Source organism: Dermacentor andersoni, chromosome 1 (genome assembly GCF_023375885.2).
Source record: "Dermacentor andersoni chromosome 1, qqDerAnde1_hic_scaffold, whole genome shotgun sequence".
Taxonomy (NCBI): domain Eukaryota; kingdom Metazoa; phylum Arthropoda; class Arachnida; order Ixodida; family Ixodidae; genus Dermacentor; species Dermacentor andersoni.
The window spans coordinates 34,397,427-34,412,758 of NC_092814.1; the positions used below are offsets into that span (position 1 = coordinate 34,397,427).

At 40.1% G+C, this 15,332-nt stretch overlaps 1 protein-coding gene across 1 annotated transcript in view; it reads right to left on the reverse strand.

Annotated features, from left to right (window-relative positions):
* mgl (low-density lipoprotein receptor-related protein megalin) overlaps positions 1 to 15,332 on the reverse strand; it is a 259,621-nt gene that overhangs the window by 19,960 nt on the left and 224,329 nt on the right. Inside the window, exons 51-64 of the mRNA XM_050193736.2 lie at positions 12,201 to 12,424; positions 8,598 to 8,873; positions 6,885 to 7,394; positions 6,528 to 6,786; positions 6,319 to 6,447; positions 5,518 to 5,694; positions 5,202 to 5,428; positions 2,298 to 2,543; positions 2,046 to 2,165; positions 1,821 to 1,943; positions 1,598 to 1,723; positions 1,261 to 1,515; positions 1,027 to 1,166; positions 627 to 785 (exon numbers count right to left, since the gene is read on the reverse strand). Of these exons, the coding sequence (XP_050049693.1) occupies positions 627 to 785; positions 1,027 to 1,166; positions 1,261 to 1,515; positions 1,598 to 1,723; positions 1,821 to 1,943; positions 2,046 to 2,165; positions 2,298 to 2,543; positions 5,202 to 5,428; positions 5,518 to 5,694; positions 6,319 to 6,447; positions 6,528 to 6,786; positions 6,885 to 7,394; positions 8,598 to 8,873; positions 12,201 to 12,424 (2,971 nt within the window). The remainder of the gene's footprint in view (positions 1 to 626; positions 786 to 1,026; positions 1,167 to 1,260; positions 1,516 to 1,597; positions 1,724 to 1,820; positions 1,944 to 2,045; positions 2,166 to 2,297; positions 2,544 to 5,201; positions 5,429 to 5,517; positions 5,695 to 6,318; positions 6,448 to 6,527; positions 6,787 to 6,884; positions 7,395 to 8,597; positions 8,874 to 12,200; positions 12,425 to 15,332) is intronic.

A 15,332-nucleotide genomic window follows, 5' to 3' on the forward strand; every position in this document is an offset into this window, starting at 1 on the left:
CAAATGTGGTTCTAATTTTATGCACGCACTTAATTTTATGGGAAAATTTGTTAGAAATCAATTCCTACGATGCCATTAAACCAAGTATCAATGGCTTCTGCATGATTTAAGAATCCAATAAGACAAGTTTCTGGTTTTGTTTACCCTAGAACAAGAGTTGTGAGACTTTGAAGTTGACTTTCAGAAATATGGCTTTGTGAGTGTCAACTTCGAAGTGTTGCAGTAACAAGCTGGTGATGATGATGCTGCCACATGGTGGTGTGAAATCCCACTTCCTAAATCAATTTGCTTTATAACTGGTACACAGCATCTTCAGGTTGACTTAAGCATGGTCTATGGCTTTAATGAAACCAGCAGTAGTAGTAATTTAACTTCCAGCAATCTAATTTAGTTTGAAATATGCAAATGGCAAAATTTGAAATCCAAATTAATAGTCCTAATTTGTTTAGGAATGCATGAGCACCTTTCAGGACTTTTGAACATGACTGCATAAAAACAAGGTTGAACACTATCTAAAATTAGTGGAAGCTCAAACTACTGTTATGTGAAAAAGAGACATGTAGTCCACTCCAAATACTCCTTATAAAGGAAACCACCATAGGCAGTTGGTTATGTATGAAACTTACAGTGTTGTTACACTGGAACATGTTCTCCTGACAATACAGGCCACCAGGCACTCGTGTCGGACAGTTCTGTTCATCCGAGACATCATGGCAGTCCTTGTTGCCATCACAAACAAGTCTGCTGAGTATGCAATGTCCACTGTTGCACTTGAACTGATTTTCCTGAAGAAAAGCAAAACCACTGTTAACTAATGTTAAGAGCAAGACTTACTGGCACCGTACTTAGATGGGACAAAGCTAAGTATACACAGGACAAATTCCAGTATGGCATTTGTTCTATGTATATCTTTGCTTTGTCTCATCTAAATTTCGTGTCTGTAACTCATGTTTCGCAATAATTATAACCAACTAGCCCAGCATTTTTGTTTGAGTGTCAAGAAAGTGTCTCTGAGATAGTCATTACCTTGCACTCATAATTCAAGCAGTCCTTCTCATCACTTCCATCATCACAATCATTGTCATGGTCACACCGCCATCTTGATGGAATACATTTCTTGTTTGCACATTGGAATTCACTTTCTGAGCAATCTCTGTAGAGTTCAGCTAGAAAGTCAGAAAATTAGATAATTGTCACCAGGAAACCATGACCATTGTAAAACAGCAGCACTTTTGTAATCGAAATCATGCTCATGCTCACCACACATTGTACTATCCTCATCAGAGTTGTCCCCGCAATCATCCTCAAAGTCACACCTCCAACGCAAAGGAATACAGCGGTTATTCCTGCATTTAAAATCACCAGTTTCGTGACATTTTGGACAGTATTCAGGGCTTGTCTCATCAGAATTGTCTCGGCAATCATCTTTTCCATCACAGAAAAGCCAGGTAGGTATGCAGCGATAGTTGTTCACGGAGGGACATTTTTGCCAACCAGTAGTACAGTTGCGGTTTCCTGCAAATTGAAGTAGCATTAAGACACTAGGCTAATATAAAAGCAGAAATTTTCACAGTAACTCATGCAAGCAGCTGCTTACGGCATTTGTGTGCTGGCTCATCTGAATTATCACCACAGTCATCATCAAAGTCACAGTACCACAATTTTGGTATGCATTTTCCATTGTTACACTTATACTGTGTGTCTGTGTTGCATTCTTGGTGATCTGCAAAAAATTTTAAAGGTATAGCATGTGCGTTTTTCTAATTTCACAGCAATGTTTAAAGCACTTCAGTTATAGTACGCAAACTAAAAACACTTACGACAAATGGCAGGATCTTCATCTGAACCATCTGTACAGTCATTGTCACCGTCACACTGCCAAGAAACTGGAACACATCGACCAGTGTTCTGGCACTTGAAGTTATGTTCCCCACAAGGATATCCTGGGAAAAAATCAAGGAAACATTAGTAGTTCAACTCAAAAACTAGAGGTAACTAAATCTAGACAGTACTGTAATGGTTAGGAACATTCAGACATCACTCACCACAGAACTTCTCATCACTCTGGTCCCCACAGTCATTATGGCCATCGCAAATCTTAATCCTTGGCACACAAGTGGCATTGTTATGGCACTGGAACTGTCCCTTCTTGCAGGAGAAGGCGGCTGAAAATTTTCAACATAATTTTTCCATCACTGTACGTGCTTTTGGCTCACAAGCACTGAGCTTTCCAAGAGGTCAATGCAATACAATGACTGTTTAGGATTTAAACATATATACATAGATCTAAAACTTACGACATCCCACTTCATCTGAGCCATCTCGACAGTCCTTCTCTCCATCACATTTCCAAAAGACCGAAATGCAGCGGTCATCAGAGCCACCACACCGAAACTGGCCTTCAGTGCAATTGGCAATGCATGTCTTTTCATCAGGCAGCAGCACAAAGTTGTCCGGACAGGCACAGCGAAAGCTGCTGGCTCCAGGAGAAATTAGACATAGGTGTGAACAGCCACCATTGTTCTTGCCACATGGATTGGGATCTTTCGAAAGAGAAAAATGCAAGAATTAACTGGAAATCTTTCCTTTCATAGGATCTTGAATTACATTGCTCTGCATTCCACCTCAAGGTTCCATGCTCTCGGCTGACTTCTCATTAACAGCAGTATTTATTAGGTAAATATATGAAAATTTGGTGTCTGAAGGTCACCTTAATTTCATAAAAGCAAGTGTCTCAAAAATTAAAAATTATATTCTGGGGCATTAAGTGTCAAAATCATGATCTGACTATGAGGCATGCCATAGTAAAAGACTGGATTAATTTCTACCACCTGAAGTTCTTTAATGTACCTAAACATAAGTACATCAGGGTTTTTGCATTTTGCCCCCAGAAAAATGCAGCCACTGTGGCCGGGAGCTCAGCAACACAATGCCATAGCCACTGGGCTACCACAGCGACTATCAAGTGTCTCTCTTCGAAAGTCATTGCTATAGTATGCCCATTCCAAACTGATACATTAGGCTCCATTAAGAGGGATGGACCTCAGAAGCCATCTTTTACTACAACTAAAGCTAGAATTATCAAGCTTAAGGCAGTGGCAGCTTTATTCACTGTTTCAAAGCTGTAATTTATTTTAAATAAGTACTGACATATATTTTCGAAGTATTAGAGACTCTACAAAATAATTCTCTAGTGCAAAACGTACTTAGCAAGAAGGCTGAGAAAAATAAGATAGTATTGTCATTTGATGCTGAAGTTGGTATCTAAATGTGGATCTGGCATCGTTGACATTATCATGATGTCTCGACAAAGCAATGTTTGCTGACATCATATAGCAATAAGGCTAGGTACTATGACATTGCCCATAAGAAAATAATAATTATTAAACAACAGCACTGTGCATCTCTTCTTTGGTCGCACTCAACAGAATGAGACTCAACAGCAGCAACAGAGTGAACCAATGTATCACGACGCATATCTACCTCCTGGGTACCGAAACCACAAGTGGTTCTCTGAAACAAGTCCTATTATAGTAAATTATTTACAGTCTCTGATGCTTACCAGTATTTTTTGTAAGATTTATGTACAGTTAGCTAAAACTGCCATTATTGCAAAAAAAAGAAAGAAAAACAAGAGAAAAATAAAAAATTTTTATGTCAATAGTCCTTTAATCTAGATTTTATGAGTTTTCTTTGCGAACTATTGTGCTTTTTTTGTGCACACTCTTTCACATGGCAATCTTTTCTAACAACCACCATGCAAAGCCTATTTTGTTCTTTCATTAGCACATAATGCAAGTGAGAAATTAGAATGTGCTCAAAATATGTTTAAAAAAGAAATTCAAAATTCTGAATGCTTTCTTTTCAGACCTCTTCAATGACAATGTGTTCTTTTTTTAAGTATGCATCTGAAAATGTTTAAAACACAGAGACCCTATGCACATTTTTAAGCATGAATGCAAAATTTCATTATGATACAAAATAATTTATAGGCTAAAGGACTGGGCAGAAAAGTGAAAACTAACCATATTGTGACATGAGAAAACTGCATCTAAACATTGTTAGAATATGTTAATAGAAAATGGGAGAACACACTTTCTTTTGCTTTCTTTCTGTTAGTATATGAGGTGAAGAAAGCTGCATATACAAGAAGGCAGTTATTTCTACCTCAATAATAAAGTTTCAGAGAGTGCTTTGCCAATGAGCAAAAAAGCTGCTGCTCAAACAACCAATTTTGTTGTTTTTTGAGCCAGCATTATTGTATCGGAACAGCTTTTGTTACTTAAGAGTTATAATTTTTGCTTGATCTTTTTAAAAATAGGCAGCGAAGAAAACATGTTTTATCGCACTATACCTGGTTCATATACTTTTGTTCACAGGTGTACCTTTGAAATCTTTTAGGCTTACTAGAAAGAAATGTAGTTAAATATATTAGAAACTAAACAACCTTAACTGTATAACTGAGAAAATTCAGCTTAACAGAGTTTGTCTAAAGATTACAATGCACATAGTAACCTTTATTCAGTTTAGTACTATTACTTCATAAAATCAAAAGAAAAGTTCCTCCTGTTAGACTGTCTGATTATGAACCTACTATTTACTATTTTAAGCTGCCAAAATCTATGCACCAGCTTATGTACTTAATTTTTACTGCAACAGCGTAACCTGTCCGATGCATTTTTCATGGAACTGCAGAAACAAAACATGATTGACTGATGGGTCGTAAATGTTGCAAAGCAACACAGGCACTGTGAGAGGTGCCACAGCGGAAGGCTCAAAAATAATCTTGCTCCTCTGAATTTCTTGTACACACTACTTAAGCTTGATACATGGCCGGGTGACTTAGCATTCCACCCCCTTTGGAACATCAGTGCTGGAGTCAGTAATCGAAGCCACGACCCCCTCATGCTCAATGTCAAAGTGCCATTACCACTGAGCCACTGCACTGGGTAAAATGACACATAGTAGCCAGGAAACATATCAAGGAGATTGCAATATAGAAGAGTTAATGTATAAGAACTGCACCTTCAATAGCGCTATAACCAGGAAACATGTCAACAAAGAATCTATTGGCAAGGTTCTAATGTATTATTTGCACCAAAAAATGATGCCAGCATTCTCAATCCCTCACCACACAATTATCGTTTTACACAATTCTGATCACCCCAATCCAAAAGAGAGAGTTTAGCATGGATGCTCACAAGGCAACTGGCGCAGTGGGTGGTAAACATGAATATCGTAGGGACGGTGCGATGTGTTACGCAAGACTTGCAGCTTCTCCCCAGTGAACTTGTGGGCCCTGTACACTCCCTTCATGTTCCAATCTGTCCAGAAAAGCCAGTCGTCGAATACAGTCAGGGCAAAGACATGTGGAACAGTACGTCCTTGAAGCACGGTGTGCCGGTTTTTGCCATCCAAATCAGAAAACCTGTCACAGAAGAAAGATGCTCTATCAGTATGCAAGCTTAATGGATGTCCCTCAAGAACAGTGAGGAGAAATGATGCCTGGCCACTCACTCGATGTAATCAAGGTGCGCATCTGCCCAGAAGAGTTTGTCGCTGAAGTAGTCAATTGTGAGAGCATTTGGCCAGACGAGTTTGTTTTCATACAACACAATACGAGTAAAGTTTGTTCCATCCAAACCGATGCGACCAATGAAAGCATGGTGGCCCCAATCAGTAAAGAACAGATACCTGAAGAGACAAAATAACCAACATTACCAACATGCGCGTACAGCCAACCTTGCAAAATAACAATGTTACAATATGTTACCTCCAGCTTACGCACATACCTGCAGTTGCTTTCACTCAAATTTAATGCAAGTAATAAAGACTACCCAATATCCTGTTGCATCATAATCAATGCAGATTACAGATGCACTGAATTTCATTTTCCTTTCTTAGTACAACTATACAAAAGTACTTGCTAAATATGATCACAGAGGCACCATGACTTAGTCTTATTTTGCTTGTAGTATGCATGCAGTAAAGCCTTACATTATATAGATACAGCACCACATTTTACTTACTTTTACAGTCACCTTCTGTTAATTTGACCTCAAAGGAAAAATAGAATTGGCTCAAGACATTCCAAAGGTTCAACAAAAGTTTAATCAACTGATCTCAGATTATTGGAATTGTCAGTGTCAGAAATGTCAGTGCAGCTTAGCGAAATATTAAGACATCTAGGTTTACGCCCTCGAAGGTTGTTGTTATACTCTGCAAACAATTTGATCTTGCTTCGAAAGTGGTCTCCGGTGAATGCACCCTACGGACACATCTAAAAATTTGAAACTAAGTAAACACTAGGTTTCGTACCCAATGCCAGGGTGAACAGCAATGGCTCTGGGGTCTGAAATGCCCTTTGGCAATATAGTTTTCCTGCTGGTACCATCTAACTCTGACACATACATCTGCTTGCTTGTACGATCCAGCCAGTACATTTTCCTGAAAAAAAAAAGAAGAACTCGATTCAAGCATTGCACTTAGAATGTTATTGAGCCCACAACAAATGCCACTGCTTTTACCTCCCGATCCAGTCAACAGCCAGCCCCTCCAGACCATGAACATCATGTCGTACCAGTACTTGTTCTCCAGAGCCATTTGTATAAATTCTCTGGATTGTCTTGTTTCCAACGTCTGCAAAGTAAATTCTTCCTTCTCGAATGTCAAAGTCAATCGCCACAACATTGCGTAAATTCATTTTCACCAAGTTGTATAAGGTGCCGTCAAGACTAGTGTTTCTCAGGTAGTAGCGGTTGCTGAAGATGAGCCAAGGCACAACATCTGAAATGATCAAAAAACCATAAACTGGTGTCAGTGCTGAAAAAAAAGAAAAGAAAAAAAGAAACAAGTGCTACTGCAATGCAACAGTTAAAGCTTACCATCTTTTCGCTTGCATGTATGGCCGTCAAACTCACGGTCATAGTAGGTTTGATTGCATTTGCAGAAGTAGGAACCAGGGCTGTTTACACAGTACTGACTGCATACTGAAGGTTTGACTTGACATTCGTTGATATCAGCACAAGCCTTGCCATCCTTGAGCAACTCATAGCCTTCATTGCACTCACAGTAGAAGCTAGTCAGTGTGTTGACACATTTGTGCTCACACTGATTGAGCTCCACCTTGGCACATTCATCGACATTGCAGTGTGCAGGCTCATCAGAGCCATCTGAGCAATCCTGCTGCTTGTTGCACACACGTTCGTATGGAATGCACTGTCCACTCTTGCACCGAAACTGTGCACCTGAGCAAGTTGTCTCCTCCTTTTTGCAGTCTTTTTCTAGTTCATCGCTGCCGTCACCACAGTCATCTTCACCATCACAGTGGTAAGACTTGCGGATGCATTTTGCATTGCGGCATGTGAATTCCTCTGATGAGCAGTTTCGGAATGCTGATGAAAGAAGAGAAATGTAATGATTGTGCCATGATTAGCATGAAAATGCTAAGAAATATTTAAATATCAAACTTTACTTTCCCTTCACAGTCATTCATTACATAATAGCAGCTTTAGTTAAGTACATGCTTACTGAAAGCACAATAACATTCAGTACCATAATGCTTCAATAAACAAGCAGAAGCTAAATTTTATGCTCACCTACACTATCACTAAAAGTAGGCCCAAGCATCAATCCTCTCTACAGAATTTTCTTGGCTCATTATTTGACATAGAACATGCACATACATAGACATATGAATGATAAATATGTGATGACCGTATTTCAAATTGTTGCTTCAGAGTTTACTGAAGTGCACAGTGGTGTGGCCAGTTTTGACTAAGTGTCCTGGCAACTAAATCCAGTATGCACCAACTTCCTTGGTAAAGTTCCTTGCAAAATGTATACATGTGCTGCTACTGATATCAACCACAAACAACCAATAATGCAGTATGAAGTTATTACCAAAACAAGAACCAAAACAGTGTTTTGCAACCCACTTGAAATGCTAATGATGCTGATCCAAAATGATAGCTACATATGCTATGACTGATCTTGGTGCCACTTTTTAGAAGGCCTTTTGGTCAGCATACTTGTATGCTCAAGCTAGTTTGTTAGTTTGTGTGCACAAAAATTGTGTGATGTGGTTTGTACTTGGTTATACACACCATGCATGATATCCTTACAGAATGAAACCAATTAACATTTTTGAAAACTGATCAGATGCACCAAATCCCAGCACCAATTTAGCTCCTCCTTTTTGAATATATAACACATTGAATATATAGATGCATATTTTTCCAAAATCTTGTAGACTAAAACATTCGTTTCTCAAGCTCATGCAATAATTCATGGGTAGAATTTACAGTGGCAAATGGTGCCAGAGAACACGACAGATAAGGAAAGGAGACAGGGATGATCACAAGTGCCTTGCAATCGTCCCCATCTCTTTTCTTGTCCATCATGTTCTCTGGCACAGTTTTCTACTATCATGAACCAACTAGCCCAACAATACGTTCCGACTAGAATTTATACCTGAATAAAAAAAAATTTCTAATCTCTTTAAGTTAGAAATCTTTGAAAGGTGGGCCTTACAAGGATTGTGCACTCAAATGTGCCACTTTAACATAGTTAGCTATGAAAGAAGCAGAAGGACTTACTACAATTGCGAGGTTCATCAGAGCCATCCCCACAGTCATTGTCATGATCACACACCCAGTCCTTGTTTATACAACGTTGGTTCTTGCACTGGTACTGCTTCTCGGGGTCACAAGGCTCGGGTGCTGGACAGTTGTGTGCAGTTGTATTCTCATCAGCACCATCTACACAGTCGGGGTCTCCATCGCATACCCAACGCTTTGGAATACAAGTAGCTCGTCCCCACTGTTTATTCTGGGTGCATTTGAACTCTCGTTCAGGGTCACATTCACGGGTGTCTGTAAAATTGTGACAAAATAGTTAAACAAACTGTCAAAACCAGCAGAAATAATGACTTTATATTTTCTTCAGATTTTTTTTATAAAGAGTTAGCAATGCACCAAGTCAAAAAAGTTACAACAAAGCAAATATAGCCACTGTTTAAGCTTTTGTCAAAAACACACATGATACTTGTAAAATAATTCAAATTTATACAAGTATAAGCAGTAGGCCATGATATAACAAACATGCAGCAGCGCCCCTATCAGATATGATACAGAGGAAGCAGGTCATCATCCTTAGCAAGCAAGCTGCACATATGAGCTGATGAGCATGATTAAGAGTGGTGGTGTAAGTGCAGGAGTCTGTTTATACAGAGAATGAAATGAAGAAAATACCTCTGTTAGACCCAATATTTATATTAAGTAGAGTTGTGTGAATATTCAAAACTCTCACACAACTAATCAAATAATGTTCTATTCAATTCGGTATTTGAATTGAATAGTCACTATTCGTAAATAAGGATATATTTCAAATGGTGTTTGAATATTTGAAATCATGAAGTGTGTGCTATCAAACATAAAATTGCAGTATAAAAGTATGATAAATTTCATCCTGGCAGCCATACCAGAATCAAAACACGTGAAGTTGCATAGTGGAGCACACTACATCGTTCAGGGAGCAAGACTTCCTTTTAAACTGTGATCATTCACACTCTCCTAAGAGTTCTGGGTATGTGAACTGTTTATTTGTACCTGATGCTCATTTTGTGCCTTTAATAAACAATGCTTGATAATGTGCAATGTAAAGGCAAAAACTTGCTAACATTTTTAATACTAAGATGTGGACAATGTTTTAATATTAATGGTGAAAATGACTATTCTTTGACAACTATTAAAATTATTTGCAGTTTTGCCAGAAAGGTGAAGCATCGATTATGATAGCAAATTATTCAACAGCTATACGAAGTAAGTAGTTTTATCGGCCATATAAACCTGTAAACATTCACTTAATAACTAAATTAGCTATCATGGCGTCAAGCAGGCACAAGCAAACATGAACACATCACACTCGACCGTGAAAGCTCGCTTTCAAGAATGTTGGCCTGAGGAAGTGTGGAATCAGTAGCGAGCGAATTGACCTGCGTGCTGCCTCTCGCTTCAACATGAACTGAGCGGCGAGAACCCAGCCCACACTAAGCTATCAGCACTTGATGCACTCTGTCCCCATCACAGATCGTTTTCAATATAGGGCCTGTGTGGGCACAATCTGCGGCGCCATAGGCAGCTGCCGCTGGAGCAGAACTGCCCCCCTCCCCCACATGCCTTACGCGCAATGAAACATGACATGCTTCCTCTCCGCCTGCCTCCCTTACGAGTGCGAGATTGAGCCACCATCATTAGTACCTTGCGCACCCTTTCACTCGCACTCACCGCATACGACGTGCGGCCACAATGTTATCGCACTTGGACTTTATACGCAGCATCACAGTGACATCGACAGTGGAAATGTGCCTGGAGTAGTCATATAATTGCTATCACAATAACAGTAGTTGATGTTGGATTAAATTTGGTTCTCACACTATTAAACTCAAATTTTATTCTGTATCAAAAATTACTATTTGCACATCCCTGGATATTAGCATATTCTTTACATGCTGATATCAGCGAGAAATGTTTTATATTTACTTTGTTATATCCAATTATTCTCTACAGTCAAGTTCGTTATATTGAGGTTTGGCTTACTTAGTACAATGTACATGCCCTGTAGCAGAATGTTCAATAACAAACTGTTTATTATGTACACCACACCGGAAAGAAATTAAGGCATTATTGCAGTAGGGTCTATACTTTTGTTTGAAAAAATTTGAGCTAGGGCTTGATGATCACACATTACAAATATAGAAACAAGATAAACATTAAAACAGATGTCATTGAGCCTCTGTTTTAATTATATTGTGAGGTCTACTGTCTGAAACTAAGCAGTGGGTTATGAGGGATGCCACAGTGGAGGGCCCAGATTAATTCTGACCACCTGGGTTTCTTTAATGTGCACCTAAATCTAAGTATACAAATGTGTTTTCATTTCGCCCCGATTGGAATGTGGCCACTGCAACCAGGAATCAAAGCCATGACCAGCACAAAGCTTTAGCCACTGAGCCACGCTGGGGAATGAGGCTTTGTTTGTAAAACATCTTACCATTTTTGCCATATCATAAAAAAGTTTCTGAAACCACCCTACTCTGTGCATAAAGTACATACAAGTCAGAAAAACATTGCTTTTAATGGACTTTAAAAATGGTGATTTTTTTATCGGAATCAGTGGGAATGTGTGTGTGTACAGGGAAGCCGGAATGAAATTAAACTTGAAAGAAATTACATGAAATTTGAGATATGACATCTTGGAGGAAGTGGCCATTAAACAAATTATGCCACCAAAAATCTGCAGTTTTGAAGGAAGTGCACCATTAGCTTGCATAATGGCCAACTTGGAAAGGGAAATGCACTGCCTTGTTTGTTTTTCATATTTAATTTCAAATTGACAGTACATATATGCACACCCTATCAGAAAGATATGCAGGTGGTCAGCTGGCCACTGCAGGCAGTGTCTTATTTTCAATAGTGTGTACAGGTACAAGTGTACATCTGCAAGTGTACATGTGTGTGTGCAAGCAGGTTGTAATGAAATACAAGCAGCAAAATCAAAGTAGACACTTCATTTCCCTCGCCAGATTTGCCCATCAGTGTAACTGGCATGATTGATTCACAGAAATTGAGTCTTACACAGAGGGCATATTTTGGGAGCTGGTCACATCAAGACACCACATTAAATACCGAATTACACATAACAGGTGATACTACTATATGTTGCTTGTGTGTATCCACATGCATAAATGTGTGTGTACATCTATATGCTGAAACAGCAAGAGAGATACGCTGCCGAAAGGACGTGGAAATCAGCATATATCAGACATTATTAAAGGCAGCTGCCCTGATGGCTGATCACTTCACAGCACCCCTTTGTTTGTTAAAATGAGATGTAGCTTTTCACAAGAGGTAAGCTAGTTTAAGGCCCTTATTTGTATATCAATGGGAAAACAGCACATATGACTTTACATTACGCTAGATGTGTTTCTTTATGCTTTTTCTGCAATATTATTAGAAAAAAGGCAATGCAAATTTATTACCTGGGTGTCACTAGATCAGCCACATAGTTGGATTTGTTTTCAAAAATGAAATATGTTTAATAACTGCAACTATGTGCGATCGTAGGAAATTCAACTAGTTTCCAATCAACAGCTCAACACTTCACAGTCGAAAGCACTGCCTTAACAAAGCAAAGCTTACCACACTGATGGCGGGCATCTTCATCCGAGTTATCCAGGCAATCATTGTCACCATCACAGATGTAAATCCTTGGTACACAGTTTCCATTGTCACACGTAAATAGGTCTCCAAAACAAGTTCGCTTTTCACTTTTGCAGTAATCTTCAGGTTCATCAGCGCCATCACCACAATCATCATCTCCATCACAATGCCATGTTGCTGGAATACAACGGTGATTGGGGCACCTGCAGTTTAATATGAGGACACAATGAGACTTAGTAAGTTTCCAAATAACCACTGCCACCTGCATGATTGCACATGTCTGGACAGAAAGCACATTAAACTTTAAAAATACATAGTGTAATACACACAATGGCCTCTAAAATACACGCACAGATGCCATTACTCCCACTCCCACATAAATTGCACAAATTGCTGAGCATGAGTGTCGCGTGATAACATATGGTTAGTGCACCCAGCTCCGAACTGCACATTGCCATAAGAGCCCGAGTTTGATCCTCAGAAGTGGTGGTGGACAAAGTTAAATTTTTCTTCGCTATATGGTATGGATGAAGCTGGTGCTAGCTTGGGATGACCACGACAACACAATGACATAACAATGGTGCAATGAAAAAGACACACACAGCAAACCCAGTTTTGAACTTTTAACTGCTGTCAAGGCAAGAGGAAATAAAACCACCAAATTAAAAGTGTGATAACGTACAGCGCATGCAAACTGCGCCGATACTATTTAATGTGCGACGTCACACCTGCCTATAACACGTATGCGCTTTGTGAATAAAGGTGTTCTTGCTTTGTGGCTGCTAGGTCATATCAACTGGCAACGAGGATGCTTAAACCCCGTAGGCAAATGCGGCGAATGAACCGGACAGCAGAATAGTAGGCACATTTTGGTGACTGAAAAGGTTTTACTATCAAGTATGTGCTCTGGGAGTATGACACCGCAGCTTGCAATGTGTGACAGACTGCAGCGAGACACGAGCAACGTCCCCTCATATGCGTCAACAGAAGCCGACATGAATGCAGCGAGCGGAGCTTCATGCTGAAGGCCTTGGACTGAGAAATGGTGGCAAGAGAGGCAGCGCTTATGAAAGGAAGGGTCAAGGAGGAGTCGTTAAATGCAGTTAGGAGTCATTCGAAGAAATGGACTAAAAAGGCGCAAATGAGCCACATTCTTAAGAAAGAGCAATGTGAAAGCTGCGGCAGAGGGCATTCTTCAAGATACTGTATGCTGGTGCAAAAACTTTGTGTGCCGTAACTGCTCAGAAGCTGGACACTTGAGAAAAATGGGCACAGCAGCGCAGTCAAAGAGAACAAATGCAGTAGAATGTTCGGATGAGGATTCCGAGCATGAAGTGTATTATTTTGTAAATATGACGCACTTGCCTTTTGATGTCAACATTCAGGTGGAAGGTAAACCGCTTAACATGCTAATTGACATGGGATCGGCTGTAAGTGTAGTACCAGAGCTTGTGTATGATTCACATTTTGCCCATATCGCATGTCAGCCCACCAAAGTGAAACTTCACACATACACAGGAGAACAAATGATACTTAAAGAGCAATGTGAAGGGTATCGGTAGTGTACAAAGATCAGTACATGATGCTGCCAATAGTATTAGTTAAAGATAATGGACGGAAACTACCAGCATTGCTTGGGTGGAACTGGTTCGAACGTCTTAAACTAGACTGGGGTGAGAATGGTCAGGTAATTGCAGAGGACAGAGTTGTTTCATTGCAGAAAAAGTACCCTGCAGTGTTTTCTTGGACACTAGGCACTGTGAAAAATTTTGATGCAAAAATAGCCCTGAATGCAAACGCTGTGCCAGTATTTTTTCGTGCAAGGTCTGTTCCATTTGCACTTAAAAAGAAAGTGGAGAAACAACTCCATGATATGGTGGAAACAGGCATGCTACGACAAGTACCGAATAGCGACTGGGCAACCTTGCTTATGATAGTGCCCAAGAAAGACAGCGGTCTTAGGCTCTGCGGAGACTACAAAATTTCAATTAATCCAGTGTTAAAAAGACCATTACCTGCTACCCAGGCCAGAAGACCTGTACTCAACAATTACAGGCAGTAAAGTGTTCTGTGTTTATGACCTGTCCGCAGCGTATCAGCAGGTACCACTGAATACCGAGTCACGACCATTTTTGACTGTGAACACCAGTATGGGTTTGTTCCAGTTTCAGCGCCTTCCATATGGTGTGGCTAGTGCACCCACAATATTTCAGTCCATGATGGATGAAGTACTGAAAGGCATTCTGCATGTAGGGTGCTATATCGATGATGTGATCATGGCAGGATCTGGCACAGCTACCTGTCAAAAGACGCTAGAGTGGGTCCTTGAAAGGCTACGCGAGTATAACATCACATTGAATGCCGACAAATGCCATTTCTTTCAAGAATCGGGGACTTACTTGGGTCACACAGTGACTGCTGAAAGGATTTATGCCATGGAAGCAAATATCAGGGCGATTGTTGATGCACTTGAGCACACCAATGTCACAGAACTTAAGCATATTTGGGTATGCTAAATTTCTAGTCCAAGCTCCTGAGGAACTGTGCAACCGTCACTGAGCCACTGTATCGGCGTTTAAAGAAAGATAAAAAGTGGTCGTGGACGAAGGAATGCAGCGATGCCTTCGCAGATACAAAACAACTGCTTGTTAACAGCAAAGTCCTCACGTTCTACGACGTTGACAAACCGATCGGAGTGCTTTGTGATGTGTTGTCCTACAGCCTAGGCACAGTCATATTTCATGAAACTGCTGACGGAGAAAAAAGGCCTATCGCATTTGCTTTGTGAACCCTCAGTGCAGTGGAAAAAAAAAAGTATGCACAATGTGAACGGGAAGCACTGGCCTTGATATTTGGACTGAAAAAGCTTCCGCGTTATCTGTATGAACGGAACTTTACAATATACACCGACCACCAGCCGGTACTTGGTATCTTGGACAAAGAAAGGCCTACAGCAGCGTTAGCAGCAGCATGCATGCAGCGCTGGGCAATGACTTTTGCAGCCTACAGGTACCGCCTTAAGTACCGTAAGGGAAAAAACATGGATGTGGCTGACACCTTGTCCAGATTGCCTCAAGTAGTGCCGGCTGAAGAAGAATTGGCAGAATGTTT